This window comes from Leiobunum rupestre, chromosome 10 (assembly GCF_980474605.1).
Source record: "Leiobunum rupestre chromosome 10, qqLeiRupe1.1.hap1, whole genome shotgun sequence".
NCBI classification, from domain to species: Eukaryota; Metazoa; Arthropoda; class Arachnida; order Opiliones; family Sclerosomatidae; genus Leiobunum; species Leiobunum rupestre.
In genome coordinates this window covers 18,420,488-18,437,551 of record NC_143393.1, presented here as the reverse complement: position 1 = coordinate 18,437,551, position 17,064 = coordinate 18,420,488, and the positions used below count along the sequence as shown (strand labels likewise).

Sequence of the window (17,064 nt, the reverse complement as noted above, 5' to 3'; positions counted from 1 at the left end):
AGTATAAAATATATTTCTTAAAAGATAAGTATCCGTACCTCTATAATGATAAATGTTAGTCGCTAGAAACATCTAACTTCGCATGCTCAAGCTGATTTATCAAAAGACGTTTCGTAAGAAAAAATAGAGTAATAAAACTATTACGGATGGATAATACATTTTATAAATAATAAAATATCCTTGCGCGGTGGAATTTTTAGAATTTACGTCGCGGTTTGGCGGGTATTTTCGCGTTCAATGGAATCCGCGTCTAGCCGGCGCAGGTACGCGCTTAGATGGATACTTCTCTAGTAAAATATTTATTATCAGCTCTTTATTATCAGCTTCTGATAATAAATAATTTTAACCTTTTAAATATAAATTATTTTTTTGTTAGATCGGTATGGAATTAACGCTGAAAAGTTGACGACTGCAACTTCCGCGAATTTCCGAATAGCACCATGAGTTCCATAGTGGTATCCTACCCGCCGTCCGCCAACGGACCAAATTCAAAATCAACCAGAGGTCGTAACGCAGCCACCCAAGCACCGGGAGATTCCATGAGAATTAAGAGATCCACCAGCACGCCCAGCCGCAAAGCGAAGAAAGAGGTGAGATAAACCACACATTTCATCACGTGAAAAGTAAATTATATAACTCTTACGAGATCCATCATATTTAATATTAATATTAATAGCCGATATTGTTATTTTGAGAGTTGCTCCGTCCCCCTAAAAATCAAATTATTTCTCATTGGTTCCCTAAAGCTTACGTCTTGTGACGTGCTGGGTTAAAATTTAACCATGACGCCTACGGATCGTCATTACCTCTATAGTATAGAGTAGTATCAGCTCGTAGCTTTGACAATGGCTGCCATTTTGTGCGGGATTTTTACTCTATGGGAAAAAGCATGGGTGACGTAGTGTCGCGTGAAACTGAAATCACTCTTTACATATAAACGTTTTTTTATAAAATTCAGAAATTAAACTTCGTAAGATATTAACTTATTTATAAACTAACAGATTTATCAATGGGATTTTAATACATTTAAATGTATTGATATACAGGGTGTTTCAAAAGTTATGGGAAAATGTTAAGGAGTTGTAAAGGGGGTGAGTTTAGAAGTATGCCTGTTTTTTTCCCCTTTTTCGTACGATGATTTAAAAGAGCGCCAGAGAGCAGTGGCGTAGCCAGAAATTCGTCAAGGGAGGGGTCGAACTATGTGTATGTTAAGAGGGGGGTGGAGAAGGGGATGGAAATTTAGCACACTCAAAGGTAGGCACAAGGGGGGGTCTGGACCCGAAACCCCCCTTGTCTACGCCACTGCCAGAGAGCTTCAAAGTGTGGCCTACAAGCTCCTGGAAGTAGGCTGCAACAAGCAAAAAACCAAGCAGCAGGGACTTTAAATACGGTTTAAGTTTACTTTTTTACGCTGGTTATCTCGATTTGTTTACAAAGTCCTTTTTCACCTGTCACACGAACCCAAACCTTAAGATTCGGGTTTCCCTGCTGCTTAGTTTGAAACTTGTTGCAGCCTACTTCCAGGGGCTAGTAGGCCACACTATGAAGCTCTCTGGCGCTATTTCACTCATCGTAGGAAAATGGGACAAAAAACAGGCATACTTCTCAACTCACCCACTACAACTCCTTAACATTTTTGCATAACCTTTTGAAACATCCTGTATATTAATTGATTATATAGTTTAAAAAGATATCAATGCATATTTTCAGGTTTAAAAGTTTTTTTCGGACCTTTCCAAAGCCAAAATGAAATTAGCCAAATTTTAAGTTTTTATTAATTTTTAAAATTCCCCTGGCCTTTCTCTGAAATTTAGACCTATTTTAAATTTCTCACACCATTCCCTGTTTTCCATGACTCCAGCCGGAAAGTCTCGTTAGATATATACTTCTAATACCATTAACCGAAGTGTAGATGCAAAACCGTTACGTTCCAAAAAGTCCAAATCGGTCCTGCTTTAAACCAACCGCGGATTAGCTACATTTGATAATTTTATTCGTATTTCCCACAGAGTACGGTGGAGAAAGAATCAGACTTCGATTCCAACTACCAGTCGTCGGACAAGTCTTCCCCGGAGTCTCCCAGGCCATTCTCGATGGCGGACATCGGTCGAGAGTCGGTGCGCCGCGAAAGCTCCTTCAGCTGCAGCGAAAGCGAGAGCCCTCCGGCCAGCGACAAGTCCAGTCAAGACGCCAACCGTGTGACCGTCGAAATCGGAGGCACCGATCAGAAGATTTACCACATTCCCGTCGGACAAACGCCTGACGAGACGCCCGGGTGAGTGCCAAAGAAATCTTGTTACTCTTCATTGTCCAATGTCCACGTACCAGAACGTATAGCTTCGACATTACGGATTTAGCATTACCATAAGTAACATAAAAACAAAAAGTATGTCAATTAGGAAACTTACTTTAGCCATTACGGATTTAGCATTGCCATAAGTAACATAGAAACAAAAAGTATGTCAATTAGGAAACTAACTATAGCCATTACGGATTTAGCATTGCCTTAAGTAACATAGAAACAAAAAGTATGTCAATTAGGAAACTTACTTTAGCCATTACGGATTTACCCTGCCATAAGTAACATAAAAACCAAAATTATGTCAATTAGGAAACTTACTTTAGATATTACGTATTTAGCATTGCCATAAGTAACATAAAAACCAAAAGTGTGTCAATTAGGAAACTTACTATAGCCATTACGGATTTAGCACTGCCATAAGTAACATAAAAACAAAAAGTATGTCAATTAGGAAACTTACTTTAGCCATTACGTATTTAGCATTGCCATAAGTAACACAAAAACCAAAAGTATGTCAATTAGGAAACTTACTATAGCCATTACGGATTTAGCACTGCTATAAGTAACATAAAAACAAAAAGTATGTCAATTAGGAAACTTACTTTAGCCATTACGGATTTACCCTGCCATAAGTAACATAAAAACCAAAATTATGTCAATTAGGAAACTTACTTTAGATATTACGTATTTAGCATTGCCATAAGTAACATAAAAACCAAAAGTGTGTCAATTAGGAAACTTACTATAGCCATTACGGATTTAGCACTGCCATAAGTAACATAAAAACAAAAAGTATGTCAATTAGGAAACTTACTTTAGCCATTACGTATTTAGCATTGCCATAAGTAACATAAAAACCAAAAGTGTGTCAATTAGGAAACTTACTTTAGCCATTACGGATTTACCCTGCCATAAGTAACATAAAAACCAAAATTATGTCAATTAGGAAACTTACTATAGCCATTACGTATTTAGCATTGCCATAAGTAACATAAAAACCAAAAGTATGTCAATTAGGAAACTTACTATAGTCATTACGGATTTAGCACTGCCATAAGTAACATAAAAACAAAAAGTATGTCAATTAGGAAACTTACTTTAGCCATTACGGATTTAGCATTGCCATAAGTAACATAAAAACAAAAAGCATGTCAATTAGGAAACTTACTTTAGCCAATACGGATTTAGCATTGCCATAAGTAACATAAAAACAAAAAGTATGTCAATTAGGAAAAATTACCATGGGCCAGTGCCGGATTAAAGACTAGGCCTACTAGGCACTGGCCTATGGGTCCCCACCACTGATGAAATCAATGGATTTTTCACTGATTTGGCTTAAGAGAAAAACATATCAGGCTTGTTGCTTTATTATATGACAAATCAGTATTTTCGTGACATCGGCTCAGCTTCGGGACACGCGAGTTTGGCATTTTTCTGCTTTCCTTACATAGGCCCCCACCAAAATCTGCCTAGGGCCCCACCTTCAGTAAATCCGGTACTGTCTCGGGCTGATTTTCAGTGCTATTGCGCAATTTAGGTTTAGTTCTCAGCGCAGAGCCCCCTGGTGTCTAAATATGCCTAAGGCGAAATATATTACTACCAAGGACGACAACAAGCTACTCAGAGCATGGTGAATAAAAAAGTTCGGTCAGGATATTAGCATTAAAACAATAGGAATTGTTCTTATGTTACTTATGGCATTACCAAAGGCTATATCGTCGAATTACGTATTTTTTAAAGTAAAGAATTAATTTAAATTCTAAGTTGACTTCTGAAACCATTATCGGTCTTTTGTCACAAATATTAATTTAATTATTTAAATTTAATTATTTATCCTCTTTTAAATATTTAAATCAGTATTTTTCAAAATGTCCGTGAAAGAGTTACTTGATTTTGCTTCTCAGGCGACGATATTTAGTGAAGTATTCGTGTAATCATAAGTAAAATAATACCAATAAGAATGGCGATTACGCTTGGACAATTAGCTAAAATTATATAGAAACCATTTACGGGGAGTGACTGAAATACTAGAGGCAGTAGCGGCGCTAAGGGTGGGCTGAAGTGGACTTTAGCCCCCCTGCATTTCTGAGAGGGGCCACATATTTATATTAAAAGGGCCACATATTTATAATTAAGAGGCCACATATTTGAATTTATTAATTTTCTTTATCTCTAGATATTTGTTTTATTGCCAAGAAAAGTTTTTCTGAAAAAACTTTCAAAATCAATTTGTTTACTCAAGAAGATAGTAGACCATAAACAGATAGATTCGGGAGGAAGGGAGCGGAAATTGAGAGAAAGTTGAATGGACAATAGAAAGAAAAGAAAGGGAATTTAGGTAAATACCGCGGGTATTCAAGTGTCCCCGCCAGGTCGGATACAAGAGTCGCAACAATTAAACGACCTTTCTCTTCTCGCTTCCTGGAAAATTTATAAGGGGTCACTAAAGTTGTAAGAGCCACAAAATTCTTAGGGGCCACAAAATAATTAGACCACTTGTGAAAAAACCTTAGTGCCGCTACTGACTAGAGGTTATATTCCCTTTAAGCAGAAGCTAGGGTAATTGGCGATAATTACCTCAAAAACGTAGAGCGTGTTAAGTTTAGTCTGTTGAAAAATATATCTTGCTCGTTGCGTCATAGACATACGTCGAAGCCAAGCCCCGCCTCTAAACGGCCGCCATGACATCACTCTACGTCATAGATCACGAGTCAAAACGCCGCACGCGATACCGCGATGCAAATAATCACGAGATCATTATGGGCGTCTTAATGTCATGGCCTATTTAAACTCGTTACCATGGTAACGGAAACCGGCTACACCCACGAGCAACCTCCGAGTTAGCCGGAAGTACTTTGAAATACATTTTGAAGAATTGTCTAAGCTAGAGTGGCTATTTCGCTTGTATTTTTTTCATGTTTCTACCTGTTAACTACTTAACTTAAAATTACCGGTACTAAAAGTCTAGAAGGAAGTTCTATATCTAGCTGGAAAATTTAATTTTAAACGTAAATATCAAATTAAATTCGTGGGTAATATCATAAGTCGAAAATATTGTACCGTAAGTTTGTCACTTTGGGGAATATTTTACTGAGAGCTAGTAACGAAGTGACGTCATCCCAAGAAGAAAATCTCCCCCTAGCGAGGCGCTGTCAAAGGCTACGTGTGACGCGGGAGCGAGCGGACGCAATACGGCGACGAAGCCCGTAATGCAGTCTGTCTTGTGAATAGCTCTCAGTAAAATGTTTGCGTGTGAAGAATAGGAAGTGTCACACTTATGTAACAACATTATATACATATGGGAATATTTGTCGATAACTTAATCAAAACGGTAAGATGAAACGGCCTTGCGAGGCAAAAGTTTTTCTCAACTGGTTAAAAAACATAGCAGCGCTCGCGTGTTTACATTATTTGGTTTGGAATGCGGCGAAAATGTCGGATTCCCGCCAAATGTGGAAGTAGGAAATGAATATTTTGAGGCGTAATATTGAGCGTAAGTCGCCCAATTTTGTGTAGCCTAGGGATATCCTTTGGCCTTAGGGTCACAACACATCCTGACTTCTTCCGGAACTTTTGCTAAGTTGGGAATATTATTGAAATGTCATAAAAATAAATATTAAGTTTTATAACGAAATACAATGAATCAATTTAGATTACTAATTACATAAGTATCTAATACCTCGGTTTCCGGAGAAGTACCCGCCTATATAGGCAGTACCGGATTTACTGAAGGTGGGGCCCTAGGCAGATTTTGGTGTCCCGATGAAAAATCCATTGATCTCATCAGTGGTGGGGGCCTTCTGTTGGTGGGGCGCATAGGCCTGTGCCTAGTAGGCCTAGTCCTTAATCCGGCACTGCACCTAGGACGTAAAAATGGGAACTTGTAACTTCGCGGTTTCCAATTCAGTGATTTCAGTCTCAAGTGACACGTCGTCATCAGGGGCGGATCGACCCTTTCGGCGCCTCTAGGCACAGATAAATTTGGTGCCCCTTGGCATTGTCTAAAGGGCTGGTCAGCTAAGTAGGAGCGTAACAGTCTTTAATAAATAAACAAATAAATATATCTTAGTTTCCCCAAACGTTGATGGTATTTTTTTACCTTTTCGGCGTTGTTTTAAGTAGGGACAAGTCAAGTTATTCGACCGTGAGGCTTTATCAGAGTCTTGGCGCCCCTAGAAAAATGCCGCAATAGGCACGTGCCTACTCTGCCTAATGGTTAATACGCCCCTGGTCGTCATCCATGCTTTTCGCATAGAGAAAAAACCCCGCACAAAATGGCGACCATATGAAGTGAAATTACTCTATTGCCGTTTATTTTTACGTCATACCGCGGATGTCTACACCGCACCTGAACTATTCCCGCTGGTACTACTTAACTATTATTATTTATTATGAATATCAAATGGTACGTCTTTCAAACGAACATTATAAGGAGTAACAAATACTTATCATTACCATATATATACTTCTGGTAATTAGCAGCTTCACTCCGTTTAGGATTTATCGTAACTATAGTTATAATGTATAAAATAAAACTAAATCAATATATTTGCTCCATAATTCGTTTTCATGTTCGGTACCGAGATAAAATAAATTGCCAATTTGCCATACGCAATTTAATTTAGAATATAAATCGAAACTTATAGTTTGACCTTAAAGAGGCAGGTCGGCCGACCACGTAGTGCTAAGAAAAAACGAAGTTATAATTTCTATATCACGCGTAACGTGTACTATTTATTTCTTTAGAATAAAAAAAAATATCGGGGAGTACCCGACGAAACTCGTTTCCTATTCGGAAGTTTGAGAACACGAAAAGCCATATCTCCTATTATAATAATAGCACAGAAACCAGTTTGTAAAACGAAAACACCAAAAGTAGGCCTTTGCTTTCCCCGAGAGACCTGAAACAATTGATGAGACGCGAATCGAAATTGGAACGGAAATTGTCTCACCGTATGTCTACGCAAATACCCCAGAAAAAATAACTATTTTAGTAGCTATTGTCGGAAGCATAATATAACCTTATTCGAAGTACGACCTTTGATAACATCATATGCAATCGTACCATCCACAGCGTCACCTTTATAATAATAATTACACTATCTTAGTTCCAAAATTAGGTGTCTAAAAAAATAAATTTAAGGAAACAATTATTTAAATTTCTAACCAAATTGACTTAAGTAGAGTTACCTGATTTTGGAACTGAGGTGAAAATAATATTTTGTGTAAAACGTTTTAAGCCTCATCTATTGAAATATACGGTAATCGGAAATACTTTCCATAAAAACTTGTAGAGGTTAACGGTAATAGCTAGTGCAGGGAGCTGTTGGCTCGCGTGACATGAAGGGCTTGCCACCACCCGCCTACGCATTGTAACCCGGCCACCTGTTTAAAGGCATTATAAGTCTTTAGATGACTTGGGTCTAAGGTGGTGCCTTGGGTATTAGCTGATAATTATTAAAGAAAACCCTAAAACCTAGAGATACATTTTAAAGGCTTGTCAAAGTTAGAGTTCATATTCTATGTATTTATTTAACCTAATGCGTAAGCTAGGGCGACTAATTCTAAATTATTACAAATTCAAGGCAGTTTGTAATTGTTTTAAAAAACGCTATCTTAGAAAAATTAGTTTGTTTCTTACCGTTAGGAGGAAAAATCCAGGTGGTAAATAGTATGGAAAACCGTAGAAATTTCCGTTCTGGGTGAAAACGAGTTTGGTCGCCAATGTAGAAAATAATGGACAATATATTTTAATGAAAAAATATAGTTGAAAATATATTTTTTACTAAAAAAATATAGTGGACAATTTATTTTTTACTGAAACATCTAGTGGACAATATATTTTTTACGGAAAAAAGTAATAAAAAATTATATAACACACAGGCTAATTCAGACTTAGTATTCCAACTTGTACTTTTTTATTATTTTTATTGTATTTTTGCAAATTTAAGTTTAATGTTACTACACTTAAAATAAGTAGTATACATATTTCTGTTAAAATCGTTGTGTTTAGCATTTATGAAACAATATTCCGATTTTATCCACTAGGTCACTATTATCCACATTAGCTCACTATTGGTAGCACCGGGTGCTAGACCTAATAACAAGAACCATTTTATTTTATCACAGTCACGTTTTTGGATTAAAAATAGACATTTTTGGGGCAAACGATATCTTTAGGTTTTCGCGAAAATAAGTTTCGTCTTGCAAAGAGCGACATAAGTTTTCTTTTTTCAAAAACCTTTATTTTTCGAAATTAAATGAATTTTACCTTTCACTTGAGATCAGTATCGGTATTACCGATATCGCGATTTTACCAATAAACCGGTTTGCGTATAAATTACTGATTTCACTTGGTAAATCGAAAAAATAAGAAACACCGATTTTACCCGGTTTTTAAATTTTAACCATCGTGACCAAAATATTTTCAGATTAAAATTCCTTGACCTAATAACTGCCAAAATTAAACAATTTTTTAGATTTATATACTATGAAAATTTTAACAGACAAAAAAAAATAACCGATTCTGACAAATTTAAAAAATTAAATTGTGAGCTAAAGTACGACTCGCGACGAGACAAATATAATGTTAATGTTAGACTATACTAAAAACAATATAAAATAAAATAAAATAAAATAAAAACATTTTTATCACTTAACGACGGTCACTAATAGCGTTTTCCATTTGACGGCTCTCGAGCGCTCTAGATCGTTCTGATCAACGTTTTATGTTCCATTTGCGTGCTCCGATCAGCTCTGATCAAGTTTCGCGTGTTCCATTTCTAGCTCTGGGGTGCTCCGAGATCGCCCAAAACGGATCTGCCGATTTCGACAATTCAACGGATCGATATCGTGATCGGAGCAAATTTTTGCGTGTTCCTTTTAGATTTTTTGGCAAAATAGCACACGAAGACGCGAAAATTCAAATTACTAGCAGACGAAACACAACAAAGCGCGGGAATATGTTCATGGAATGTTCCATTTGCGGTTTTACTCTAGTCGATCGGGGTGAGATCTATGACGTCAAAGACAGATTCGGAGCGAATCTCGAGCAATCAAATGGAATCCGTCGATTTACTATCTCAACGCATGCCCAATAAAATTACCGGGCGGGACAACCTCGCGGCTGAATTTTGCCATCACAGCTATACACTTACACTTGTTAGTCTCAGTTAATTTCTTTTAGCAGCGTGATTTTTTTATTTCCCGCTTTTAAAAACAAACGTTGAAATCCCCGCAGATGGCCTCAAAGCTAAATAATTAAAATGATTTGGAGCGGCGGTAATTGAAAGCGCCCAGAGCAGCTTCGACAAAAAAAGATTCCGCTTAGAGCAACCGACGAATACATTTTCGTCTGGTTTTTTTTTGGCTTATTTATTAGCGCGCTAAAATATTCTAAGAATCTGGGCCAAAAATGGTAACTTTCTCTCACGACCGTTAATCGAGATTTCTGCCGGTTTTTAATAGCAGCCAACAAGAGGAAAAAACCCGAAAAATTATCCCCGACAAAGTTTGCCTTCTAACATAATTATTACTATTTTCGGGATTTGTTTCGATGAGCTTTTTTAAGATTTTAATTATATCGTAAGTAACATAATTATTTAACGTAACATTAGTATGAAGTTAAATAATATCGGTGGGTTCGGTGTATTCTCAGTTGACTTGTAAACCATAAAGGATTCTTAAGAAATATCTAGGGAATATTCCATGACTTGGTTATTAGCCTAGCTGATTATTATAATTATTTTTATTATAAATGTATAATATGGAACAATATTATAGAATTATTATGTTTTTATATAGAACTCCGAAGGATTCTTTAAGAAAATATCTAGAGAATACTCTATGTTTTATAGTTCCATAAAAATTCTATAGAGCTCTAAATAGTTCATTAAAAATATCTAGAGAAAATCTCTATACTTTATAGAGCTCTAAATAGTTCTTTAAAAATATCTAGAGAATACTCCATAGGTTATAGAGCTCTGAAGAATTCTTTAAAAATCTAAAGTATACTCTAGAAGTTATAAAGCCCCATAGAAATTCTATAGAACTCTAAAGAATTATTCTATAAAATATCTAGAGAATACTCTATAGGTTATAGAGCTCTAATGGATTATTTATAAATATCTAGCGAATATTTTAAATATTATAGAGCTCTAAAGTATCCTTTAAAAATATCTAGAGAACACTGTATAGATTATAGAGCTCTAAAGAATTTTTTAAATATTTCTAGAGAAATTCTAGAGACCTTTACTATTTCTACAGGATTTTTTGCAGGAGATCCTTTTCGGTATCACGGCTGACCTTTTAGCCGTGGTTGAAATATTCTCCAAATTAAACTCAGGTGTACCGGCTAAAAATGACTTATTCTGGAACTGTGTATCTATTTACCGAAGTGGGTATGCGCGAATAGATAGTGTATTTGCCTCTGAATAGGGTAGAGGAATGGCTCCACGCCCAATTTATTTTCAACTCTGTATAAATCGAACACGAATTGCCATCGACTTATTGACCCGTATTGAGCAAAACATTTTCCGATTATTTTCCGAACACGAGAAACCAAGTGCTTTTCCCGATCACCGACCATCGTGGTACAAGTTTCGCCAATTTTACACACGTGTCAAAATTGATAGGCCGATCCCACTTCTAGCGTAACCCGCGCTGGCAGTACTGTCTCTATTTTCTACTTTATCTGATCGCGATAACGATCTTACAGTTATACTCTTAGGAGAATGCGAGGGGGAAATAACTCGCTGAAAATGTGTACACCGGATTAAATATTTCAAGAGATTACTTAAAAAAATTACGATTACTGATATTACGCGAGATTCATTACGATTACTGATATTACGCGAGATTCATTACGATTACTGATATTACGCGAGATTCATTAAGATTACTGATATTACGCGAGATTCATTATGATTACTGATATTACGCGAGATTCATTACGATTACTGATATTACGCGAGATTCATTATGATTACTGATATTACGCGAGATTCATTACGATTACTGATATTACGCGAGATTCATTACGATTACTGATATTACGCGAGATTCATTACGATTACTGATATTACGCGAGATTCATTAAGATTACTGATATTACGCGAGATTCATTACGATTACTGATATTACGCGAGATTCATTACGATTACTGATATTACGCGAGATTCATTACGATTACTGATATTACGCGAGATTCATTATGATTACTGATATTACGCGAGATTCATTACGATTACTGATATTACGCGAGATTCATTACGATTACTGATATTACGCGAGATTCATTACGATTACTGATATTACGCGAGAGTCATTACGATTACTGATATTACGCGAGATTCATTACGATTACTGATATTACGCGAGATTCATTACGATTACTGATATTACGCGAGATTCATTACGATTACTGATATTACGCGAGATTCATTACGATTACTGATATTACGCGAGATTCATTACGATTACTGATATTACGCGAGATTCATTACGATTACTGATATTACGCGAGAGTCATTACGATTACTGATATTACGCGAGATTCATTACGATTACTGATATTACGCGAGATTCATTACGATTACTGATATTACGCGAGATTCATTACGATTACTGATATTACGCGAGATTCATTACGATTACTGATATTACGCGAGAGTCATTACGATTACTGATATTACGCGAGATTCATTATGATTACTGATATTACGCGAGATTCATTATGATTACTGATATTACGCGAGATTCATTATGATTACTGATATTACGCGAGATTCATTATGATTACTGATATTACGCATACTTCTCAACTCACCCCCTACAATGTTCATACTCCCTTTAAATAAATAAATAAATAAATAACTTGAAACATTCTTGTTTTAACCTAAAAATTATTTTTGCTTAAACTGGTTTTAAACAGCAGCGTTCACGGTTGTGTAAAAGCTAACTTTCACTCTGAGAAAGGTGATACTTTAGTTAATGTAAACTCATTTCGGCCAGAATTCTCAGCTCTACGGACTAGTAACTCGGCGGGAACGAATGTAATTGGTGTCGGCTTATGGAGGGGAAGGGGAAGGACGGCCAAATATCCGTTACGCGCTATTGAACCAATTCCGACGTCGAGGTATCGCAACAAGATGGACAAGTACATAAGCCTACACCACTTTAAATAAGTGGCCATTCGAAAATTACGTGAGGTAAATCGGAGGAGGTTTCTCATCGTTCCTAAATGTTCCATGGGGTAGGGGTAATGGACCTGCACCGAAATTTAACAATTCGCTACTTTATCGTTTGCCTAAGATCAAAGTGTAGTATCTTCTCGTACCGACCAAAAAAAAACTTTTTCTTGTTGGCGCCATAAAGAATTGATTTATTTATACTTAAGCAGAATGACTATGAAATGTCACCGGAGTGTACTGGAGTGTACTTCAATCGCGTGGGAAGACTAACAAGGTGGCATCCCGAGGTGTTTCCCCGCGATTTGTTTCAAACTCGGTGGTTAAGTAGATTTGCATGTACCTTGAAACCTCCTAAAGGGAAAAGTTTCAATCTCCATTCGTTTCGTCATGGCAACCAAAAATGTTTTTAAAAAGCCAGTTTAAACTTTAGCTATACGTAAAATAGCATGGGAAAACCACGAATTGCCATTTTAAAAAAATTAAAAAATTAAAATTTTGGCCAAACAATTCGGTAAAATAGATAAAATTTAGGCAAAATAATTCGGTAAAATCGATAAAAATGGGTAGAATCGATAAAATCGTAAGAGTTTACAATCCGTGATTTACCCAAGCTATTTTAAGTAGAGAAAGCTTAAACTTGAGTTGTGAAAAACATTTTTAGTTGCCATGGCAAAACGAATAGCCATTGAAACTTTTCCCTTTGGGAGCTTTCAAGGTACATGAAGGTCTACTTAACCCCCGAGTTTTAAACAAATCAGGGAGAAACACCTCGGCATGTCTCCTTGTAAGTTTGAGTGAACTATGAGGATACGGGGCTGATTCGATTTTATAGCTGAGGCAGGGATCTCACCAAGTCTCTAAAATACCTAAAACCCTAATTTTCTTACCCTAAAATTGAAATTTGGTGTCTAAAGTACCCTAGTTTCATGTAATCCAGGGAATCGAACATTTTATTAAAATATGTTTATACATATTACATAATAATAAAATCTGAGGATTAATGATAAAATAGTTTGAACATAGTACACAAGGTGGTGCCACAAAACATTTTTAAATCCTAGGACGGAGTTTTGGAATTTAGTTCAAATAAATAACTTTTTGGTTTTACATTGATCCCTATTTGGTCCCTATTTTAGATAATTTTACCCTATTTTCATCGCGAAAATTCCCTTTTTCCCCTGACGTGTATTGGAAGTAAAGCTAAAAATCACATCGACATAAAAAAATTACCAAAACAACCACAGCAACAAAACGCAATTTCATAACATATCAACATTATTTACTAAAATGACCGGGTAAAAAAGACAACGTGTATCACTAGATGTATATCAAAACCACACCATTAGAGAAAGACCAAATAATACGGTAAAAAATAAATATTTCGAAATTTCTCGAGAAAGGGAATTTCGGCCGTAAAATCTCAATAACAGATCGGCACTCGGACCGTCGGCCATGCGAATACCACAAAAGGAAACTGCGATCCACTTTTTTTCCGAAGTGAAAAAGAAAACATTTCAGCCGTAATTTGGGCGTCGTTGGGACCGTCACCAAAACCATCTCCAATCCTCCAAATATCACGAAACTTCACGTCGCAGTCGAGTTAAAATGTGGATGTCTCGTTAGTGATAACTAATATTTACCGCTATTGTTCGAGTTGAGTTAGTTTTGTCGCGGGATTTGAACGTTCTTCAGTGACCTGAAATGGCCTACGCCGTTTCCATGTACGGTCTTCAGCCACCTCGAAAATGGTAATGTTGCGAGTATACTTTTTATTGTCATTCATCGCGATTGCGTATTGTTGTGTCGGGATTGTATTATTTGAATACACGACCGATTTTCACAATATGGGTCGCGTTACGGGGAGCGTTCGTTTTGTAATTTCCGGTTTTTCAATTACTTTCTCGAGTTAACAAGTAGGTGTTGCACTGTGGGTAAAAAATACACTACCTAAAAACGCTGATGAAAAGCGTAAGTTATTCATTGTAGTTCGGCTATCTATCTACCTGTTTTTTCTGTTTCCCCCGGTAATTTCTGAGACTCCTCTCCGATTTTTACATTGGAAATTAGGAAGCGACAACAATTTACACTATAACGTTGGTCTAGCGAAGAGCAATTTTGAAACAGTCATCGGATTACAGTAACTGACATTTCAAACAATCAACCTATCGATATTTCCATTTATTTTCGGTTAAGTTTCAATTCTAAATCATTAAATTGTTTTTTAATTTCTAAATCATTAAATTGTTTATTAATTTCTAAATCATTAAATTGTTTATTAATTTCTAAATCATTAAATTGTTTATTAATTTCTAAATCATTAAATTGTTTATTAATTTCTAAATCATTAAATTGTTTATTAATTTCTAAATCATTAAATTGTTTATTAATTTCTAATTCATTAAATTGTTTATTAATTTCTAAATCATCGAATTCTTTTTTAATTTCTAAATCATTAAATTGTTTATTAATTTCTAAATCATTAAGTTGCTTTTTAATTTTTAAATCATTAAATTATTTTTTAATTTCTAAATCATAAAATTGTTTATTAATTTGTAAATCATTAAATTGTTTTTTAATTTCTAAATCATGAAATTATTTTTTAATTTATAAATCATTAAGTTGCTTTTTAATTTCTAAATTATGAAATTATTTTTTAATTTCTAAATCATTCTATTGAAAGAGCTCGTTTTTTTTTAAATTTTTATTTAAATCCTTAAATTATCCTTAAAATCATTAAATTACATTCAAAATGAATTCTATTTTATCATTTAACATCTAGAAACCCAATTATACTATTTTTATCGTTTTAAACTACTATAATTAATTTAGTTTCTGGTATAGAATTATGAAATGAAACGTCACATATTTCAGTAAGGCTTGTACCCGTTACGTAAAGCGTCTAACCAATGAGAATTGTACACAAGAAAATGCACGACGTTTGGCGGGTTGCGTTCTCCTAGAGATGTGAGTCGGTAATGTTAAAATTACGGTAAATTTACCGAGTGGTTTTACCGGTAAATTTACAATTTTTTTGTAAAGCAAAAACCACCCAAAAATATGTTGTTAAACTTCAGATAAAAGAAGAAACAATTACATTTTACATTCGACCAGAAAACCAAATCATTATTATCATTTTCCTGTTAAAGACTCCGAATTTCCGGCACTGTGATTTTACATTCCATACATTTAAATGTATTTCGAAGGGGTTATACAGGAGGTTTCTCTAAGTTTAATGTAACCTAGGGCTATGTTAAAATAAAAATACTATTTTAATAATTATTGTGACGTCAACTATTATTTTGATTAAATAAAAAAATCATGGTAAATTTACCGATAGTTTTACCGTTTTTATTGTAACCGGTAAATTCATATCACATGGGGTGCTGTGTTTGTTGCTCCTAGGCAGCAAAATTTAATTTCGCGAAGTAAAAAAAGAATATTTTCGTTCCCAGATGCTGTTTATATTTTTAGAAAGGGGATTTATAATTATTAACATTTAAGAGACGTAACCTTAAAATTAACATTTCAAGGCGTAGAATTAAAGCAACACGGACTATAAAAAAGTGATATTATTAGGACTAATTATGAATATTCAAAAGAACAGCGCGTATTAAAATATGTGATAGGAATTTGTAAGCTATCAATACAGCGACCTCGCTTTCAATTTGGTATTAATAGCTTTTTACGTGGCCAGGAATGAGAGGGGGGGAGGGATGACGTCATTTTGAGGTAGCCAATGAGATTCCGCCTGATTAGATTTGGTTTCAGGCCCGTATATGAATATCCCCAACCCGACCGACCCAAAAAAAATGGATTGCTCAACTACCAAAAGATATGATCTAAAATATTTGTATATTAATCAATAAGGAGAGATTAGGCTGAAAAGATGGTAGTCACGTGACTTGGTGGAAAATTATTCATTTTATTTTTCTAATAATGGTTTAAATTTGGATAGATTCATCTAAATTATATAATTGTGTAAGTTAATTAGCTATCTGCAGGAATAATTTTTTTTCTTTACCGTCGTACGGCCAACTATGAACATGAGTTACCAAATCGAAGTTGGCTATGAAATGGTAGTCACATGATTTTGTTTTCCCATTTTAACAAGTTGGTTAAGACCAAATATTTGTAAAAATTTAAAACGTTTTTACTATACACTCTCTTTTTCGCGGTCATTTCGACCCCTCTTTTTGGCCGCCCGCTAGTCGGCCATTACCTGGAACCGGTGGGGGGTCTAGGCTCGGGTCTTTGGTCCCAGGATATGGAGAATGGGGGTTAAGGGGGGTAAACCATAGAGTTGGACTTTGATATTTTCGATTTAACAATGTTTTGGAATAAAATTATTTGTGAATTGAATATTTTTAATAATGGAAGTTGAAACATTAGGCCTTGGACGCGGTAAATCTCTGCCGCTAGCCTCACATTGGATTAAGAAAATTCAACACCACACACACTCCTATATCCCGTCTCCCTTAACAATTTCCCTATCATTATACCCCGACAGAATATTTATCTTTTTTTATTACATTTATTTTGTAGAAGTTTAGGATCCGATTTGTCGGTAAGCAC

General features: G+C 35.4%; 1 protein-coding gene across 1 annotated transcript in view; it reads left to right on the top strand.

Moving 5' to 3' along the window:
* LOC149924935 (uncharacterized) overlaps window positions 1-17,064 on the top strand; it is a 29,017-nt gene that overhangs the window by 315 nt on the left and 11,638 nt on the right. Inside the window, exons 2-3 of the mRNA XM_090160281.1 lie at window positions 377-590; window positions 2,010-2,275. Coding sequence (XP_090016407.1) covers window positions 441-590; window positions 2,010-2,275 — 416 coding nt within the window. The 5' untranslated portion in view covers window positions 377-440. The remainder of the gene's footprint in view (window positions 1-376; window positions 591-2,009; window positions 2,276-17,064) is intronic.